This window comes from Coturnix japonica, chromosome 10, assembly GCF_054131305.1.
Source record: "Coturnix japonica strain WE chromosome 10, WE-NBRP24, whole genome shotgun sequence".
NCBI lineage: Eukaryota > Metazoa > Chordata > Aves > Galliformes > Phasianidae > Coturnix > Coturnix japonica.
The window spans coordinates 2,125,385-2,146,188 of record NC_140672.1 but is presented as its reverse complement, the minus strand read 5'-3'; the positions used below and the strand labels follow the sequence as shown (position 1 = coordinate 2,146,188).

At 41.4% G+C, this 20,804-nt stretch overlaps 1 protein-coding gene across 4 annotated transcripts in view; it reads left to right on the top strand.

The window, feature by feature from the left end:
• The window catches only part of DOCK5 (dedicator of cytokinesis 5), a 61,905-nt gene that overhangs the window by 35,075 nt on the left and 6,026 nt on the right, over nt 1–20,804 (top strand). For 2 of the 4 annotated variants that reach the window (XM_015882883.2, XM_085510150.1), the window contains exons 25-50: nt 193–299; nt 631–767; nt 1,068–1,163; nt 1,637–1,735; nt 4,214–4,308; nt 4,811–4,889; nt 5,432–5,532; nt 5,646–5,704; nt 5,917–6,071; nt 7,105–7,190; nt 7,479–7,635; nt 8,270–8,310; nt 8,423–8,513; nt 8,812–8,931; nt 9,414–9,503; nt 10,281–10,385; nt 11,804–11,945; nt 13,777–13,858; nt 14,045–14,129; nt 14,851–14,937; nt 15,064–15,240; nt 16,917–17,000; nt 17,362–17,499; nt 17,594–17,760; nt 17,947–18,124; nt 20,292–20,430. In XM_015882883.2, coding sequence (XP_015738369.2) covers nt 193–299; nt 631–767; nt 1,068–1,163; nt 1,637–1,735; nt 4,214–4,308; nt 4,811–4,889; nt 5,432–5,532; nt 5,646–5,704; nt 5,917–6,071; nt 7,105–7,190; nt 7,479–7,635; nt 8,270–8,310; nt 8,423–8,513; nt 8,812–8,931; nt 9,414–9,503; nt 10,281–10,385; nt 11,804–11,945; nt 13,777–13,858; nt 14,045–14,129; nt 14,851–14,937; nt 15,064–15,240; nt 16,917–17,000; nt 17,362–17,499; nt 17,594–17,760; nt 17,947–18,124; nt 20,292–20,430 — 2,897 coding nt within the window. Of the gene's footprint in view, nt 1–192; nt 300–630; nt 768–1,067; nt 1,164–1,636; nt 1,736–4,213; nt 4,309–4,810; nt 4,890–5,431; nt 5,533–5,645; nt 5,705–5,916; nt 6,072–7,104; nt 7,191–7,478; nt 7,636–8,269; nt 8,311–8,422; nt 8,514–8,811; nt 8,932–9,413; nt 9,504–10,280; nt 10,386–11,803; nt 11,946–13,776; nt 13,859–14,044; nt 14,130–14,850; nt 14,938–15,063; nt 15,241–16,916; nt 17,001–17,361; nt 17,500–17,593; nt 17,761–17,946; nt 18,125–20,288; nt 20,431–20,804 lie in introns of all 4 variants that reach the window. The other 2 variants (XM_015882882.3, XM_085510149.1) reach the window with 1 other exon arrangement.

Here is a 20,804-nt window from a genome sequence, read left to right as displayed (position 1 = left end):
TTGCCTGCAGTTTCTGGATGCTGTTCAGTTTTACTGATTGCTTTGCTAAGTTTGTAGCAAATAAGTTAATAAGAAAACAGCAGTTCAACACAGAGGCAAAACTGCTCTACTTGCCAAGGCAGTGTAAATGTGGATGGAAGCTCACTGGGTGAAAATGCTGATGCTGTGTTTGCTTTGTGGTTTGCATGTTAGTAACCTCTTCGGCAACTTCATCCAAAGTATTCCTGACAACCAATTGGTTCGACAGAAGCTGAATTGCATGACCAAGATTGTTGAGAGCGATCTGTTTAAGCAGCCTGGTGAGTAGTGAATGGAGGTCTCTGGTTTCTTTATAGAGCTGTGCACCTCTGCAAGCAAAAATATCTTTCACATTTACACATTTAAATCAATCAGTAGCAGTAGTCCACAATCAAATCCATCTGCAGAAATATTCTTTGCCTTTGTGGCTCCAGGACTTGAAACTTTTTGTTGTTCAGCATTTATGATTTGTCTCCCTCAGTGTGTCAGAGTAGATTGAAGTGTATGTTTTGGTGTCAGAGCTAAAGTTAAGAGCAGAAAACTGCAGTGTGTTACCTGTTCATATGGAATGCTGAAGAACCAACAGGGTACGGTGCTGTGTTTCCTTTTCAGAATGCAGAGATGCTATTCTCCCTCTGCTGATTGACCAGCTGAGCGGCCAATTGGATGACAACTCAAACAAACCTGACCATGAGGCCAGCTCACAGCTACTGAGCAGCATACTGGAAGTGCTGGATAGGAAAGATGTGGTAAGCATGAACTCTCAAGGGTGCAAATTAGGGTTAATTCTTTCTTTTCCCTAACTCCTCAAAAAAAAACTGTTCTCAACTTGTGCTGGGGTGAGCCAGTGAAGCTGGAAGAGATGAATTATGCTATTACTTTTCTATGTCAACAGTATTCAAATCAGCTGTTGTTGTGTAGTAAGTTGTCATCTTCGATTCCTTAGATAACAGTTAAGCACTGTCAGGGCAGTCCTCCCATGTCAGGGAGCTTTCTGTTAATCAGTATATATAGAAAATAGTCTGATTTTCCTTTTTGAACATCCCCAGGGGCCCACGGCCAACCACATCCAGCAGATCATGGAACGCCTGCTGAGGAGAATAAACCGCACGGTGATAGGAATGAGCAGACAGTCTCCACACATTGTGAGAGCCCTTTCCTTTCCTTCATTTACTACCTTCCCCTCTGTAATATTGGAATTAATTCTTCTGGGAGGTTTCGGTGTGTAGAGTGGTTTATGAAATCATCACTTCCTGCAGCACTTCTGTGCCACTCCAACATGGCTTCGGGTTGCTGTCTGCGATGGGTATTGGGATACAAAAATATATATATATATATGTATACTTATATGTGTATATATGTACACACACATATATAAAAGTACTCATTCTGATGTTTAGAGGACATGTTTTTCTTGCAGACTGCAACCCCCAGGTGAAAAAGAATTAGGTATTGAACTGGTATGGGGGAGAGGAGAAAGCAGACAGACCCACAATGCCAGGACCTATATGTGCCTAGTGATATTTGACTGGGTGGAACCCTGAGGGCACGTGCTGCATTTTGAGCTTTGGTGCTTAATACAGAAAAGTAATCAAATGTTTTGTTTTTCATATTCTAGGGTATTTTTGTGGCCTGCATGACAGCCATCCTGAGGCAGATGAATGACTACCATTACAACCATTACATAAATACTTTCAAAACCAGGCAGGACATTATTGTAAGTCAGCTTGACTAAGGGATTAGCTCAGTCCATAAGGAATTACTTTCTCCTTCTGAAAGGTCATTTCAAGTTACTGTATTCAGTTTAGGCTGATGAGAGTGCATTTATTAGCAATGTCTTCTGTGTTCCTAGAGCCACAACCACTGGGGATATTTTCACATCACCCTTGCTGGGTGTGGACAGTTGGGTGTGGGGATGGGGATGGATGTTGCTGAGACTCTGGAGCCTGAACTGGAGCATTGGTAGCATTGATAAAAACATGTTTAATAACTTTTTATGTCCCTGCAAGTAGAAGGTCAGGAACCAAAAGAGTGAATGAAGACACTCTCACTGTATGTCTTTTTGATTGTTTCTTTATCTACTTCTTTCTAGTTCATCCCACTTCCCAGTTTAATTAAGAGACCGAAAGCTTTCAAGTGCATCTAAAGGAAAGACAGCAGTTTTGAAAATGTATCTGCATTAATTTCTGAAAACAAGGAGGACTTCTATTAATGAAGTCCTATGGGATAACAGCTAAAACCCTAATACTGAATTCTAATTTAAACCGGAATGCTTTGTCTTGCTTTAGTGGGTGGCGGTGGAAATAGTTCTTTCCCTGTTAAAAGCTGTGTACAATTCATCTTCTCAGAGACTTTAGGTATAAAACCAGGGGACACATCAGGCTTTGATTTTGGTGGTGGTGGGGGGGGGGGGGGTTGAGCACTTTAGAACCAACTATTCTGACTAAACTGCTCTAGGAAAAGTCAGAACCAAAAGCAGGATTTATTCAATTCTCCATAGCATAACACAGCAGTTGTTCTGAGGTTTTGCCTTCGTGCTCCTAATTTTGCAACTTAAAGTGCTTGCTTATTGAAATACTGCCTGGGGAAGAGCCAGGAGTTGTGTTCTTCCTGTAAAAGATACATCAAAAACCCCCTCAAAAAGGTCTGTAATTCATTTTGGATGAGGAAGGTGATCCTTTGGTTCCCTGAGCAGTTGGAATAGCTTGCAATCTATTGAGCAACATAGCCACCTACAGGACACACACATTTCTGTCACTTCTGCACCCACAGGGCTGATAGTCAAAAGGGAGCATTCAGCATATAGGTTTAGAGCTGCTTTTAATATATTATGTAAATGTATTTTATGAAGGGTTCGTTAGAAATCAGAAATCAAGGTGCATCTTGTTTCACCCTTCTCTCTGCATCTTCTGCCTCAAACGGGATGTTTCTTGTCTGTTTCTGTATACAGAAATGTATCAGGAGGGTGAATATGGGTAATAAGTAAAGCTGCATGAACATCATTTAAAGAGATATCAATCCAAAATACCAGTTTATAATTCCTGTAAATCTCAATCTACAGAAGCAAGCCTGCATTTGTGGTAACGTGTGATAATGCCAACACAAAGTTGCATTATTTTTGCTATTGCAATAATTGTTTTTCTTTCTTTTTGTTGCTCGTTGTTGGCTTTTATGCTTTGGTTCTTCTCAGCCCTGGTGTAGCATCATGACTTGATTGGTTTAATACTGCTATGAGTTAATTCATGTCTTCAAGGTGCCCCTGGACAAATCCAGACCTTTCAGTCAAGCTTTGATTTAACGATGCCTGGAGGGTTTTCAGCGAGGCAGCACCAAATGCCCATTTCTCTCATCATATTCAACTTGCTTGCCGTAGAGCAAGCTGTTCAACTTCACAGAACTATTATTATCTTTTTGGGGTGGTTTTCTTTGCAAGGTGGTGATTTCTCGTGTGACCTTTGTGTCCCTCTATTTTTGAATGCTGACCTGCTGTCTTTGCAGAGACTGGAATCTATTTAAATTCCCACAGTTAGCATTTTTTGTCTGCAGAGACCACGATACAGAGAGATCGATATTATTGATATATATATCTCCTTTCACCCATCTTGTCTTTCTCCTTTATTCTTATCCTTGCATTGCCAAAGACTTCAGGTGTGCAGGCTTTGTTGGGGGCAGAATGTGCAAAATGCATCTTTTCTATGATAATATTCTAAACCATCTGTTTGAAGCTCTTGTTTATTACCTTTTCTTAACAGTACTTCTGAAATTAGGCTTAAATAATTGGAGAAATGAGTTTCCATTCTGGGTTTCCATCTTGATAGAAGGTACTGCATAGGGCTGCTATGCTGTTGTTGGATACAAGTACTCCAATGTCGGTTTTGCTGTTCAATCCATCTTGTGCACCAGAACTCATTACAGCATGGCTTAATTTGGAACAGTAAAGGTAGATTTAATTAAACAGGAATAATTCCATAGAACCTGATCTCCTTCTGCAATTGAATGGATGTGATGTCAGAAATAATTTAGTTATTGGAATAATATTCCTGCTGTAAGGGATCCTTCTTAGGAGGTAAAATATACTGATAGGTTATCAATGGAGTAGTTAATCACTGCAGTTGCAAATACTTACATTTCCCTATATGTTCATGCAAATAAAAAGGCTACTCATTTCAACCTGTGCTTTTTATTTTTCCAACAGGACTTCCTGATGGAAACATTCATCATGTTTAAGGATTTAATTGGAAAAAATGTCTACGCATCTGACTGGATGGTCATGAATATGATGCAGAGCAGGTACGTAGTTGCTGCTGTTTTAAGTCACGTTACTGATTTGGAGTCTTGTTGCTTCTGAAAGGAGGGTGGTTCCCATGGTCACAGGTTCATCGTGTTGGTCTGTAAACCCAGATTCATTTCTGTCCTGTGATATGGAGTTTGTCATAAGGGTGCAGTGTGGAGGAGGACATGGAGGTGACAAGTTATTTGAATGCATCAGTGGTGAGGATAGGCTGAGCTCTGGAGGAGCTGTTGTCCAGAACAACACTGCATGCTCATACACACTGAGCCAAAACACGTTCTGTTTTTTCATCTGCCTCCATTCGAGGCTGGAAACAGAGGAACAGCTTCTCCTTGACATCTCTATACTGCAAAAGAAGTATAATAGTACTTCCCAAATCTCATTTAGGGACATGTGCTCTTTTCTACTGAGCTTACCTTTAGGAGATGTGTAAACCCAGAATACAACATTATTATTTTCTTTCAAAAGCCACCTTTTCTTTGATATTTTTACCTCTTTCAGGGTTTTCCTCCGGGCAGTGAATCAATTTACCTCCGTGCTCAACCGCTTCTTCCTGGATCAAACAAGTTTTGAACTCCAGGTAATAGTCCCGTTATTTCTCGGTTTTCTTTTGGACATCAGTGTTTCCTAAAGGGCATGAGGAGCAAGCAAATCCCACTGCTGCCATTGGAAAACGTCTGTAGAGTCAACTGAGTGCATTGCATTCTGAATTACAGAACAGTGGTTAGCAGTGAGCATAAAACAGTGCAACTGCTGTAGGTAACTGACCTTCTGAGGTCAAGCTGAGTGGTCTGCTGGCTAAAGCTGAACTGTACTTGACTAGTTAAAATCCTATGGGATGTTACTTATTAAGTTGGAAAGTCCAAGGTAAAAGTAGTGGTAGATTTTGAGTTGCTGTAGGGGGTCGCTGGGGGTCTTCCAACCCAGGCCATTCTGTGATTCTGTGCTATGTTCTTGGCTTGCCTGCTTTGGCCAAGACAGTCTCATCTGCGCTATTTGTTGGTAACCTTCCTCGTTAACTGAACTGTGAGACCCACAGCATTTGGACCTGTGTATCTCCATTGTTTTGTTTGGTGCTTTTCCTTTGCCTTCTCCTATTTTGGACTTGTTTCTCTTCCACAGCTCTGGAATAACTATTTCCATTTGGCAGTGGCCTTTCTCACTCACGAATCCCTCCAGCTGGAGACCTTCTCACAAGCCAAGCGCAGCAAAATTATCAAGAAGTGAGTTTACACTTCAAAAGTTGCCAGACCTTTTTATTTTTAAGAAGCATCAGCTTTGCAGAGGTAACTTCAATAAATAGCCCTTCGTATTTTTTTCTTCTGCTTCTTTCTAGGTATGGGGACATGAGGAAGGAAATTGGCTTCAAAATAAGGGATATGTGGTATAATCTGGGTGAGTTCCATCTAAGGAATTATCTTCATTCAAGCCGTTAAGCTGGATTTCTAATAGTTTATTTCTTTATGTAAGCTATTTGTGTTTAATGTGGGGAAATACATGTAGATCCAGCTGTTCAAGAGGACAAAGTTTCTTTGAATATCAATATATCACATGACTTCAAGCAACCACGTTCCATTAGGATGTATCTGACATCGACTTTCTTGCAGGTCCCCACAAAATAAAGTTTATTCCAGCAATGGTAGGGCCAATCCTGGAGGTAACTTTGGTCCCAGAGCCTGAGCTACGGAAAGCTACTATTCCCATCTTCTTTGATATGATGCAGTGCGAGTACAACTTCAGTGGGAACAGAAACTTTCATATGGTAAGGGAGCCCCATACGTTAAGGGCAAATGTTCTAAGTGTGCATTAGGCAAGAATATTTGAGCAAAACCAAATAGTTTTCTTATGGTTTAAACTAGGCCACCACCAAACACATAGTGCTGAATGTTTTTGGAAGTAATTATTAAGTAATTTGACAGAGCAGGGAATGGGACCCAAATCCAACCCCGTGCTAATTCCTAGTTCCCTTTTATTTCTATTGAGAAAACACCAGACAGGAAGGAAGAAAAAGAGGGTCTTCTCTTCAGTCCTAAAGTTAACTTTTCTCTGCAGTTTCAAAGGTCGTTTTCTTCCATTTTTCCTCTGGGAATATCAGACCTTTAACATCTCAACTAGCAGACAGGGGACCCTCTAGTTATGCTGTACACAGACTTGTCCCTGGAGATGGGTAGGAGACATCCATCCAAGAGGCAGCCACCTTGGCATTTCAGGTCATTGTCAGATGTGATGTGCATTTCCCTAAGCACCAAACTCTGTCCAGTTCAGACCCCAGCTTCACTGTGTGTATTGGGATCTTTCTTCCCTTGAGATCTTCAGTGTTTGGCATGGTTGGCCCCAGGGTCTCAAGGGTTTTTGGAATCAGTAGAAGGAAACTGCTTATGTGGCATGGATTTTCTGTTCCAGCAGTATATATAATATTTATGATATCCTTCATGTTCTGGAACAGGAATGTTTTATACCTCAGTAATCAAGTTATAGCTAAAACTAAGTACTTGACTTACTGGTATGTAACAGAGTGTATCTTCATGGCTGAACAAGGGCTTAGTTTCATGAGAAGTTGATTTAATTAGCAATCACAGCTTTTACGATGATCAGAGAGTGGTGACTGGCCCTTAACTGGTGGTAGTAGAGCAGTTTCTTTAGGGTGAGTGAATCATCATTATCTTCTGTAGCTGGTCACTAAAGTTACTTTTCCTTCCTAACAAAACTGAACTGCTGATCAATGGGGGAGAAGCATTACTGATCATGCCTTATGGAACTGCTGTCTACTTAATAGGTTTTTTTTGCCTTTTCAGTTTGAAAACGAGTTAATAACCAGACTGGACCAGGAAGTTGAGGGCGGCCGAGGGGATGAACAGTACAAGATTTTGCTGGAGAAACTGTGAGTTTTATAGGGAAGATGGAGGCTCTTTGTTTACAGTGTAGCCAGCTATTTTTCTAAAGCAAAGAAACCCTAATGTAATCAGTGGCTCAGAGTCCAGTTGGAAGCTTGTAACTAGTGGTGTCCCCCAGGGGTTGGTGTTGGGCTGGGTCTTGTTCAGCATCCTCATCATTAACCTGAATGAAGGGATGAGGGTTGATTTTGATGGACAAGAAAAGCTTTGACCTGTCTGATTTGAGTATCTGACTTGGGTGTATTGCCTTTAATCTCATGGGATTTTGTCTACAGCCTGTTGGAGCACTGTCGGAAGCATAAATATCTGTCTGCTTCTGGGGAGAAGTTTGCTTGGCTGGTTAGCAGCTTGCTGGAGAACCTGCTGGACTACAGAACAATCATGCATGATGAAAGCAAGGAGAACCGCATGAGCTGCACTGTCAATGTGCTGGTATGGCAGAGGCTGGGTTTGGATGTGGGTGCTGCTTTAGTGACCTGGCTTTTGTGTTGTCCTGGGGTGGGTTGGGTGCCATGGTATGAATTTGGTGACCTCAGTTTGCCATGCAAAATAATTCACTGGAAAAGTAATTTCTTTGTTGATCTTCAGGAAGAAAGACATCATAAGAGGCCATGAAATGAATTTTTTTAGGATTTTAAATAATATTCTCTGTTCATTTTGGGTAGTGATGGGCTCACATCAGGCTACTGCTTATTGGCAGCTATAAAACATAGGTATATAATCCAAAAGCAAATCATGTGTCTGAGCCTTGCTTATGTGGTAACCCAAGGCCCTGATATATGGGCAAGAAAGATGGCTAGCTGGTAGTTTGGCAGATGTGGACTTAATTCCCTGCTCCACTGTGAAGAGTAGTTGTGTACCTTTGGTCAAATTAGCCTTTTACTAGAGGTAATTGTAGTCCCATCTTATGATAAGAGAGGCATAATACACTTCTTAGCGGGCAAAGTGATAGCAAACATCTTTGTAATATCTTGGATTGATCCTTAAGTTACTTGTCCAGCAATGATTATGCAAATCCATGGTGGTTTGCATTAGTTGGACTGTTTCTTTTTCTACCTTTTGGCAGAATTTTTACAAAGAGAAGAAACGAGAGGACATTTATATCAGGTAGGATGATTCCTTCCATAGACCTGAACAGAAGCCTTTGCTTCCCTTGTTTTTCATCACACTGATACAGCAGCCCATCACATAAGTTAACAATTGCTTTTCGTTCATATAGATACCTGTATAAACTCCGGGACCTGCACACAGACTGTGAGAACTTCACCGAGGCTGCATATACTCTCCTTCTCCATGCAGAGCTGCTCCAGGTAATGCACTGTAGACAGCTTTAGTTCCCTCTGCGAGAGGATGGGTTTTAAAGGAATAATAAAGAATCCACTCTTTTTTTTCCTTCTTCTATTTGTTTTTAAAGTAGTTTTGCATAAGCTGGTTTCCACTGGTCGTGGATACTACGTGGATACTACATACTTTCTTGTCCTCTCTTAGCATTGATGCCTGATTTGTCTTGAGTGCATCCATGCAGTAGATTAGTGTGTCCAATGTAAAGATTTATTCATCTACACATATTCCAGTTCTTTCAGCTTTGCCTGTTTTCCTCTATTCTAGTGGTCTGAGAAGCCATGTGTCCCTCATCTGCTGCAGAGGGACAGCTACTATGTCTACTCACAACAGGAGCTCAAGGAGAAGCTCTACCAAGAAATTATCTCCTTCTTCGACAGGGGCAAAGTAGGTTTCTTTGGTGTTCTTAGGGGTTCACTGGTACTTAGACTGATGAAAATAGCTGCCAGAAGTTGTTCCTAAGGGGAATAAAGAGCCTTGATTATTAAGGCCTGGCTATTAAACATACCAAGCATTAGCATGAGCAGGGCTCCTGTTTGACGTGTTTCAGTCCCACTCCCTTTTTAGTTGATGATCTGTAAAATTAGCCCTATTCTCAATACTGTCTAGATAAGAAAAATACCAGTGGTTTTCTTTCTTTTCCTGGCTAGTGGCTTTTGGTTTGGTGGTAGGAGGGGCTGTGTGACTTATGACAGTCATTGCAAAAGATGTATAACACGCAATCTAAGAGAACAGTGGTTGTGCATTAAGCTACTGCATGAAATAAAAAAAGCTGAATTTTTTGTGTGACCTGCCTGTGGTGATGAATGCTTTTAACTGCTTCTTTGTGCTCTTCTTCCCTAACTTCCTTCCCTTCATCTTACTTGGAGATGTGGGAAAAAGCCATTCAGCTAAGCAAAGAGTTGGCTGACATGTATGAAAACAAGGTTTTCGATTACGAGGGACTCAGTAACGTCTTGGTAAGGATTTTTCTCTATATGTTTTGCAGGCTGCTAACTGCTTAAAATAATATCATTGAGCAGGATAAGCCCCAGATAGAATTATGTTGAAAACAAACTAACGTGTTAACCCCTCTACAAAACCATAGGGGCTATTAGAACAATATTTTCCTAATTTTTGTCTTTAAGTGTGTGTGCTTTTGACCTTGCAATTAGCATGACAGTATTGTGTGAAGGTGTTTAGTGTCCTTAATGTTAATCAAATAAGCTAACATTTGCATAGCGTGTTATCAGGCTCCATAAATTCATCACCTTGTCATTCCTGCTGTAAAATTGCTGTGCATCAACGCAGACCTATAGAATGGCCTTGGTTCTAAATGACTTTTTTTTTTAATCACTAAGAATGTAACCAGATGGTCTTTATGTCCTTTCATATGAGAATCATCTGCCCAGTATAATTTGTGCCAGTTCTCTGACATTTGTCACCATTTGTGTCTGCTCAGCTTTGGGATGTGTTTACTTTTAATTTGTAGTGAAAGATTTCAAGTATTCTTCTGGAATCCCAAAAAAACACGGCACTGTTCTGCAGACCAGGAGATGGAGTTGATTCTGGCTCAGGCAGACCAAATATTTAACCAAGTAAACGGATAAATATTGTCTATAAAGCGAAAAAGAAATGGTCGAAAATACTCTGTAGGGGAGAGCTGATAGATCAGCACTTGTCACTGGGAATGTGAGCTGCGGTCTGGTAACATCATTGAGCGCTCTGAAGTGAAAATGCTGACTTTTCTTTTTCAGAAAAAACGAGCTACTTTTTATGAAAACATTATGAAAGCAATGAGACCTCAACCAGAGTACTTTGCAGTTGGATACTACGGTCAGGGTTTCCCCTCTTTCCTCCGGGTAAGAGTTGTTTGGTACCCAACATCTGCAGTAGTAGGTACCCTAAAATCCGGAACTTCTAGAGCCCTCAGGAAGACTCAGTTGCCAAACTCTTTTTGTCCTTTGAATGCTACTGAGAGATAGGAATCCCTGCAGTACATCAAAACTTTTCAGCATAGAAAAAAAGACAAGTTAGAGTCTGATTATTTTTTTGTATTAACAGTTATTAAAGTTTTGTATTAGCTGTTATTTAAGTTACTGTAGTGCAGTTGGGTTTGTTAGGTTGTTGTTGTGTTTTCATATGAGCTTAAACAGAATCTACCTTTGGTATTAGTACCCTATAAACTACTGCAGAATTATTGTTGTTGTTAGAAAATGTGCAGCTTGTAAAGAGCTTACCCATCTCTTTTTAGTCTGAACTTCATTTTAAGGGCAGGGCTCATTGCATTGCTCAAGCTCATTAGTGAGAGTGTGGACCCACGCAGAAGAATTAGAATGCAGAGATGCTTCCTGTTTGAGGTTCCTGCTGAGCACTGTTGGATGTGTGCTAACCGTAACAGGAGAACCCAGCCAAGTGAGTCAGATGGGCAGGGTGCAGCATACTAGAACTTTTTCCTAACTATTATTTAAAATCAGGGAATGTTTACTTTTCCAGCTTGGAAATGGCTGGTCGTTTCATTTGGGGTAGCTGGAGAGAACCAGGTGTAGAACTCACAGATAGGTCCTTCAGTTGTCTTGTACCAGAAGATGGCAATCACACAATGGCTTTTGCTAAGGATGGATAGATAATCCCACTGCTGAGTCCTACCCTTTGAAATCAGTTTCTGTGTCTTTGCTGTCTGTGTAGGGTACCCCAAAGATGTTTTGCTATCCGATAGCAAGCCTGCAAGTGTAATTTAAGGCATGGAGGTAAATGAGCACTCCATAAAACACATTATGCTGTGTGCCCAAGCATGCCTGAATGAACGAACACCCAATGGCTGTCAGTAAGGCAGTCTGTCCATCAGTCAGGCATACTGTTGAAACCTCCTGATGGGTAAATGGAATAAGCCTGGAACAATAGCACTGTTTATTGTGAGCTATGGGTGTTGTGGGTTACCAATGGCAACTGTGCTCAGTATACATTATGGAAAAGTATGCAACAGTTCAAAGCAAATGGGATAAAGCAGAATTGCTAGAAAGCATGAGCGTATTCCATAACACTGGTGTGTGGAATATTGACATTCTAGGCAAATATGAGGATGCCATGGCAGTGCTTTGCTCATGTGAGCTGCTGTGTTTCCAGTCTAACCTGTGTTTATTCTCTCACGTGTCCTGACTGTTAAACTAGGAGGAAATCTTTCATGTAAACCTGTGGCACTACTCAATATGTGTTTGGAAAGCTCCTTCTCAGTGCTTTTGATGTTAATTCTTTGGTGTTTTTTTCCTGCTGCCTACAGAACAAGATTTTTATCTACCGTGGCAAGGAGTATGAACGAAGGGAAGACTTCAACCTGAAGCTCCTCACCCAGTTTCCCAGTGCTGAGAAAATGACCAGCACTGCCCCTCCAGGAGAAGAGATCAAATCTTCTCCTAAACAGTGTATCTTTTGGTTCTAAAATGCTTTGACACACTCAAGATCTGTCTCCTTCCAGGGATTGTAGGATTAGTAAGGAGCAGATCAATGCCCAAGTGCAATTGAGTGAAGGTGCTTCAAACTCTTCTGTTTATAACTTCTGCTCTATGCCAGATATGCTCCTGGAAGACACATGTTAGTGAACACCAAGCTCTGCTGGGATTCTGGCTTGTGTTGTACAGGCCAGAGAAGAGAATCTGATGGTCTTCTTTGGCCTTAAAAGTCTGTGTACAAAGGCACAGCTCAAGCAGTGATACCAGATGCTTCCCTCGCACTAAGCCTGCCAAGCACACAATCCACATAGGAAATTAAAATTCATTCAAGACCAAACTTGGTATCAAAAAATGCCTTCTCTGTTGCTGCTTTGTTTCAGCTACTTCCTTTGCATCTGTTTGTGTTTGTTTCTAATGGTTTTGGCTCGAGATGAACCTGAACTGCAAAATTTGGATCCAGATCTGAACTCTTCCAAAAGTTGGGGGTGTTTGGTTCCGGGTCTTTGGCATAGCCCTGTTATAAAGGGGAGCAGCTGCATAGCTTGGATGTGGTACAGTTTCTTCTCGGACTCTTACAAACACCATCTGAAAAGATGAGAGGTTTGAGTGCCCAAATTGCTGTTCTATTAGGCAGAGCTTGACTGTTCTGTAGTTTGTTTTAATTTCATGTTTGTTTGGTTTTATACTGGAAGGCTTCTTGGTCTTGGGCTCTTTTTCACTTTTTCTTGTAATCTGTTGCCCTGCTCTTGTATGATATAATGCCCTGTGCTTCCTTTGGTTGTTTCATAACAGTGTACTGGAGCTAATTAAACTGTACACCATCTCAGGGAGTGCCTACACACACAAACTGGCTGCTCTTCCACTAGTTTGGAGATAGAAGCTGTATAGAATGCTGAGCAATGGCACAAAGCCCAAGCTAATAAGCTCTCCTGAGAGAAGGAGTATATTAGCTTGGGCTCAGTACTTGATCAACTGTAGCTGTGTGGTTTTGGGTCAGGCTTGGCAGGTATCCATCTGGCTCTTCAAAGTGGGCAGAATGACCTTGTCTTTGCTTTCAGTATATTCCACCATGGATATTTCTATATGGTAAAGGATGTGAGGGGCTGCCCTACCCACCAGTAAAACATTGCCACTTCAGAGTAGGATTGGCAGGTGACTCACAGAAATGGTCTATTAATGTGAGCCAACCTGTCTGTATTTCACTTTTCCATACAGGTTTTTGCTTACATAAAGCCTTCAGTGCAGTCCTTTAAACAGAATATTGCAGGAATAACATTGTGCTTGGGGATCCTGTTACTAATTTGTCTTGAATTTCTGTTGAGGTTCACAGATGTAAAAGGTGAAGATGGTATAAGTGTTAAAAACAACTAGCTTTATTGATCTAGAAATTGCATGGGCAGCATTTTCATTGTCCTGGAAGAATATGACAAATAATTGGGCAGGTAGAGGGAATAGATGGATGCATTCATTACAGAACCTCGTACATAATCCTGTTTTCCTGTCCCTGAGGTTGAAATCTTTAGCATCCTGGGGATGTATTTCACCAGGGGAATGTAAGTAGTTGGAAGCATTCATTTAGCCCTTATCTTTCAGGGCTTTTTAGTTCATGGGTAGCATACAGACCACAACAAGCAATATAATTTCTGTTGTTGATCAGCACTAAATATTTCTCTTCAGACATGACAAGAGCATAGGGAATGGTTGAGAAATCTGATGTTTGATAAAAACAGGGAACTTTTTTTCCCCCTTCTTCTCTTTTCCCAAAAGAATTCCTAGTTTTTCATCCTTAACTGTAGCATCTCAGATGTGCAGTGCTTTATAGTGAAGCCTGTGATGAACCTGCCACCTAATTACAAAGACAAACCTGTTCCTGAGCAGATCTTAAAGTAATTTGTTTTCCTTTTTCTCTCAACATTTCCTCTATGTTTTTCTCAGTGTAGTCAGAGTGTCTTTTTTGTCTCATGTATTTGTATGCTGGTCCACTAAATTATTTCTGGGGGGCAACAGAAAAACAGGGAATGTGAGGAAGATGGATGGTGAGAAAACTCACTCTTGTCTCTGCTTCTTTGTAGCTACTACAGAGCAAATGAGGTACAACAGTTCACACATTCACGACCATTCAGAAAAGGGGAAAAGGATCCAGAAAATGAATTTGCTGTGAGTCCTTCAGTTTTAGTGCCAGCTGCCCCCAGTTGCCTGTGCTATATGTGAACTGTTTTGTGCCTTTGCTTATTCTGCCAGTGGTGTTTTGAACAGCACTCTAACCATTTTTCTTTCACCTGTGGCAATGGGGGTTGGATATTAAGATGTTGGAGGGACAAAGGGCTACACTTCACATTTGTTGCAGTTTTAAAGCAGAGATAATGTGATATACTGAGGTATTCTGTGCCTGTGCTCAAATTCTTGATGTAGGATCCAGTTCTACAGTGTGGTCTGGTGCCTGCTATTGCCTGCAGGTGATGTAGCTGTCCTTAAGGAGGCCAGCATTTGACTATGAATGATCAGCTCAACTTCAGTCCAGCTTTTAAGATGTGCAGTGGAGACTGAGCTTTGGGTGCTGTTTAATACCATGTTTCCTCACTGAGGCATTATCTGGCTCACATGTAGTGGTTGGGCATATTGCATGCAACTCTGGCTAAATGTACCATAATTGTACCCCTAGTAGAGGTTTATGTGGAAGGCAACTGCATTCTGCTGCCTATGCTGATACTGTTTGTTAGTAAAACCACCAGGTTCCATCCCAGTCAATGAAAATGAACCTCATGGTGTAAATCCTGACAGCTGAGTGCTGAAAGCCCGTGTTCTATGCTCTAGTGCATAAGAGGATTGAATTGCAAGACCAATGTTTTCTTTACATCTTGTAATTTTTTCCTTCTAGACTATGTGGATAGAAAGGACAACCTACACGACAGCGTATTCATTTCCAGGCATCCTCAAGTGGTTTGAAGTCAGACAGATTTCAACGGTGAGTTCTGCTTATGGGTTGTTTTTAACCCACTGTAATCTTTCATAGAATGAAGTCTTGCAACACTTAGGACTCCTACCGATGGTAGGGCACACCATTAATTTGTCTTCTCCTGCTTTCTCCCAGGAAGAGATCAGCCCATTGGAGAACGCCATAGAAACGATGGAGCTCACCAATGAGAAAATAAGCAACATTGTCCAACAGCATGTCTGGGACCGGAGCCTTCCTGTGCATCCCCTCTCCATGCTCCTCAATGGGATTGTGGACCCGGCGGTCATGGGGGGATACACCAACTATGAAAAGGTCTTTCTCACATTTATCTGTAGCTCAGTTTGACTTCCTCAGTGATGGATGCCTGGATTGTGAAGCGTGGTGTGTTGTAGTGGTGTGTAATGCCACAGAGTTAAGGAGTAGCCCCCCTCTTTGGGGCCATATTTACATTGGTGGTAATGATGTGGGATCGTGGTGAGGTGCTTTACCCAACAAGCAGTGCAGGTCCCAGAAACAGAAGCCAAATAGCTAAAATTTCTCCATTAATGCAGAGTGGAAAGGCAGCAGATAATATCTCATTGCAGTGTTGCAGAAAAGAGCATTTATTTCAGGGCAAAAAAGAAAAGAAAGAAAAGGAGTGTTTCTTATCCATGTTTATTCAGTTATTCGGTTGACATGGTGTGTGTTCCTTCCTTCTGTGATGTTAACTTTAGCTGTTTATTCCCAATATTTAGCTATGGTCTCCCAAGCACGAAATGCATTGCTTATTTCACTAAACTGAATGGGTGGCGTTAAAAGATGTTTAATTCTTCTCAAACGTGTTGCAGTCACACAAAATGAAGTGAAAAAGTTAAATAGGAGAAGGTCTGGAATATCTGGGGTATAACTAGAGCTGCATACTTCACCAGCAGTGAATTTGGCCCCGAATCCTCCCATTTCATGAATTAAGGTTGACATAAAGTTTAGAATTACGAAAGTGGGAAAGCAGTTAAAACTAGGAAACACAAAGTATCTGTAACCACATCTGGAAATACTCATTTCTGGTTCACATTTTCCTATTTCAACTGGAGACCACTGCAGAACATTTGGCTTTTGTGGGCGGCTAAAAAACTGAAGTTTTAATTGTTTTCATTGTAGCCAAAACCCAAAGTCTGCATTTTTAACATGTGCCTTCTTGCAATAATTGAACACTTTCAAGAAAAATCCATTGGGACCTACCCAACACTCCTTCCATGGGCTCACCTCCTCTTGACATCAGTCCTTTGCTGAATCCTACCTCTTGGCCTATAAACACTTGTGCATGCAGTCCAGTTAATGGAGTGCAGAACTTAAACAGATGCAAAGGCTGAAATAGATGAGAGAAGGTGTTTTGAAACCAAGTGAAAAATGATCAGGGATTTTTTTCTAGGAAAAGAAAAATGAAATTCTTCTGACTGGGAATTGTGATACATTTCAATGCGATGCTCTGTGGCACATAGTGTGAATTGGCACAGTTGTGGGATTTCGGTCCAGGGAAGTCTATATGTGTTTGTTCAGCTTTTAAACCAATCCACAATCTGTATTCTGTTGGTCTGAAAGTAAATACGTGGGAAGTGTGGACTGAGGGTCCTAAACTACAAGTTAGAATCTCAGCAGTCTTATTTCTGTTGACTCTTTGTAGCAAATCCCATGTAAAAGCGTTGTACTTCAGGACTTAAATCTCAAGGAATCCATAGGCAACAGATGGTCTGTTCACCTTTCTGAGACTCCAGTTATTTGCATATCTTTGTTTGCTGTAGGTCATTGAGTGCTAAAAACAAAGTGAGAACACTGAGACTGATTCTGCTGCTTGCATGTAGGTGACAAGTAATATAGCTTTGATTATTCAAGCCAATACCAGTAGAGTTTTGTAACCTATCAATTTTCACTGACAGTATAATGAAATCTTCATTGAAGAGCATGCTCTGCAAACAGCATCGTGTCTAAATCATCTTCTCCCTTTGTTTCAGGCCTTTTTCACAGAGAAATATCTTCAAGAGCATCCTGATGATCAAGATAAAATTGAACTGCTCAAGCAACTGATTGCTCTACAGGTATCACATTGGCAAAGATAGAGATGCACTGTGTTGAGTGCAGGTGTTTTTCCAGCATCATTTTTTGGGAGAGAAAATACAACTAGATACTGTGAGAGCAATCTCTATATTTATAGATAGGGTTCATATTTCTTGGTAACACACACACCCAATTCAAATAGGTGGTCATGTTATTGTAGTATCACAAGTTATGAGTCAGTAACTGGATACTCTGATTGCTTTTTTTCCCTCTGCAAACTTAAAACATACTGATTCATGTTCTTTGCTTGTATATGAGGTGTATGATATGCATAGAAGATTATTTGCTAGAGCAGGAGATCAGATTTGCCTTTTCACATCTTTATGTTGTTCCTCCTCTCAGATGCCATTGTTAGCAGAGGGAATAAGAATCCATGGTGAGAAGCTGACGGAGCAGCTGAAGCCCCTGCATGACAGACTGACAGCCTGCTTCAGAGAGCTGAAGAAGAAGGTGGAGAAGCAATACGGTGTAATAACTTTGGTAAGCATAGTTTGATGCTTTGCCTCAAAGAAACACAACTCTGCCCATACAGCTTCTGGATTCACACTGTGTGATTTGTCATGTTTCTCTGCAGCCTCCCTCTCTGACTGAAAGGAAACCAAGCAGGTCAGGTTCTGTCGTGTTGCCCTACATCATGTCTTCCACGCTGAGACGGCTCTCAGTCACATCTGTGGCCTCTTCTGTGGTCTCTACATCTTCCACATCATCTGATAGCACTTCCTCTAGACCAGGTTCAGATGGGTGAGTAGTCAGCCTTTGCATGGGGATATGGCTTTGCTAGAATGGTTTTGTTTCCATGGTCCTGGTTCAGTTTTTCGTGGTAACCTGTTCTGCAAAAGAAGAGATAATGGCTTTTTGACAACACACAAAATATCTGATGATGGAGTAATATTTTGTGTTTTTTCACTCCTTTGGGGTGGGCTGAAGATCTATTCTGGAGCCTCTTTTGGAGAGAAGAATATCAACAGCTTCCAGAGCTGAGGAATTGCCCATGAAAGAAGATGGTGATAACAGGATTTGCAAACTGAAGCGGAAGGAGTGGAGTATCAGCAAGTCTCAGGTTATTGTGGAGAAGGAGCCAGAAATGGAGCTGACTTCCAATATGGTAAGGCAACAACAAGAGAAGCATAGCAATAATAAAATCCCAGCAGGAGATTTGTGTTTCCATTCCTCTCAGACATGATTGTCATTAAATAATGGGAGGGGTTCAAATACCAAAAGCCTTGGTCATCTGAGTAATTCCTGCTTTCTTATTTGGAATATTTGTGTCACTGACCAAACTGCAGTTTGACTTAAAGCACAAAAACTGGAGGTATGAGGCGCTGATGTTTCATCTCAGTTCTCTCATTTCTTCTAGGAGATGGAGGACTCCAGTACACTCAGAGCTGTGTATAATTGTTCTGTTTGTATTGGAGCAAGCAGATATTGCTAGCCCACACAAAAATGCAGCTGGCAAAACAGATGTTCAGCTGCTGTCAGTCAGCATCACTGCACAAATCAAATGTACTGCATCAGTTTGGTAGTTTGGGGAGCTGAAAAAAGATGGTCTGGTAGTTAGGTCATGAGTTTGGCATGACCTATCTAAACAAAGCAGGTTTTCCAAGTGTACACTGTGCTCCAGACCTCCTGTATGAGAGCAGGAGCATTTATTCCTTAGGAAAGGTTTTTGCTAAAGAGGAATAAAAGAGAATTAATACCCCTATAGCTAAGACAGTGTTGCACTGTCAGAGAGTATGCAATAATGAGGCATGTTAGTATTTAAGCTGGTAGCTCAGTGATAGGGATTTAATATAACACAAGTTGTATAACTAATAATAACTCGTCAGCTCTTCTAATTCCCTTTCCTTGACCAGATCTCAGCTGGATCCAGCAGGAATGGGTTGTGTTGCTATAGACTGAGGAATTCTCATCAAGTCTGAGCAATGCTGCCAGCACTTGGGGTCTGCAGGATATTTCTGAAGAGGGGGAAATGTGGTTCTAGAATCTGCCATTTGGTGTTGATAGGAAAATCCGGGATTGTAAATATTAGTGATTCAGGAGGCCTGGCCCTTTCCCTTTGGAAATGGTGCTGTTGAATTAAATGGGTTTAACTCACAAATCGTGATGTCAGCTGCTGATCGCTTCATTAAGTAAAGCTAGATGGAAAGTTTCTGGCAGAAAGCCTGTTTTATTGACCGGTTCCCTGGGACAGTAAGGCATATGTGTGCAAGACTTGGCTTTGCAGAGAGCTGAGAGATGCAAACCAGAACACCTACCTACCCTTCACACCATCCCTCTGAGGGCACGTTGCATGTGTGATCAGCTTACTGAAGTATACGAGCAGTTAAGGGTTATACTCATGCTGAAGAGCATTGCAAAGTGCACATAAAGCTTTTTTTAATAGCTGGTTTGTTCCATGTCTGCGTAGTGCAGCACAGGAATCAGGCAGAGTGATTTTATGCAGCTCTTGAATAAGCTGTGTGGGAGCTAGAAAGCCAGAGGGAACCAAAGGCTTACTGTATGTCCAGCAGCTTTGGGTTATGTTTGTTTTATATTCACTGCACACCAGTGTGTGCTCCCTTCTGTGCAGTGAGAACTGCTCAGTGAGAATTGATCTCCAAGAGTTCAGGGAGTTTAATTACATATGTAAGCGTGACAGCTTTCTCTGTAAAGCAATGAATAATATTTAAAGGGACTTGGGTATGTTTAGGACTCTCCAGTCTATGATAAGAGGGAATGAATTTCACCTTTGTCTACTTGGCTGAGATGTCCTTTTGGCTGCCTCTATATTCAGGCACACAGTGCTATTAGGAAACCTGGACAACTGGGATTGAGGTGAGGCCGAATGAAGCTTTTGATGTCTCTTGTCTTACTGACACACTTAATTAATAGCACTGTGAACAGGTGGGTTTGCTAATTGGAGGCACTCTGAGTCAAGCTGGCCAAAGAACCACCTATCACTTCATTGCCACCAAGCTGAATGTGGTGTTTGGTTGTCCGACTAAGGACCTCTGCACAGCTTTTTACTGTATATATTGATGTCATTAAAAACAGTTTAAGATTACTACCCATTTCCTGATGTCCCAGAGAAGGCTGAATGTGTCACAGGAGCACACTGGATGCCTTTTGACATGGATTAGCCAGGGCTGTGGTTTCACCTGAATGCACCTTTCTCTCTTACACGCGGCTCTCCTGGAGCATGTTGGTGCCTTTGTGACAGGTCTGATGATCTGATACGTGTGCAGCAATTTTGCTGACTTCTAAAGGCTTTGTTTACTCTTTGTTTTAAGCAGAGCACGTCAGGAAAAGCTCAAAGGCCAAAGAGTCTTCAGTTAGGAGACAACAGGCTGACTTTGCTTCAGAGTTCTTCTCTCCAGCAGTCAACGCCTCTGAGCCCACCACCCATAACTCCCAAAACCCCAAGGACCCACAGTAAGTTCTGTAACACAGCAATTGAGTGGTATGGGTTAATTTGCTAAGGTCACCTCAATAGGGAAGGAGTAAAACAAGTGGGTTGATAACAACATGTACTATTGGAATACCTGTAGTGAATCCACCAAAGGGAACTGCATTGATGCTGCCTGGTAGTTTTGTTTGGTTTCTGAGCAGGTCTCAGGCTGAATATCCTCTTACATGGATTAAATTCAGAATCCAGAGTTTCTGAACAATGAAGTGAAGGAGCATAAAGCTTGTACAGGAGGTTTAAAACAAAAAATACTTATTGGGGTAAGGGAGTAGGGAGGAGAGAACCAGGAATACAAACAAATGTGGGAATAATACATAAAGAGAGATCTGTGAAAGGGATA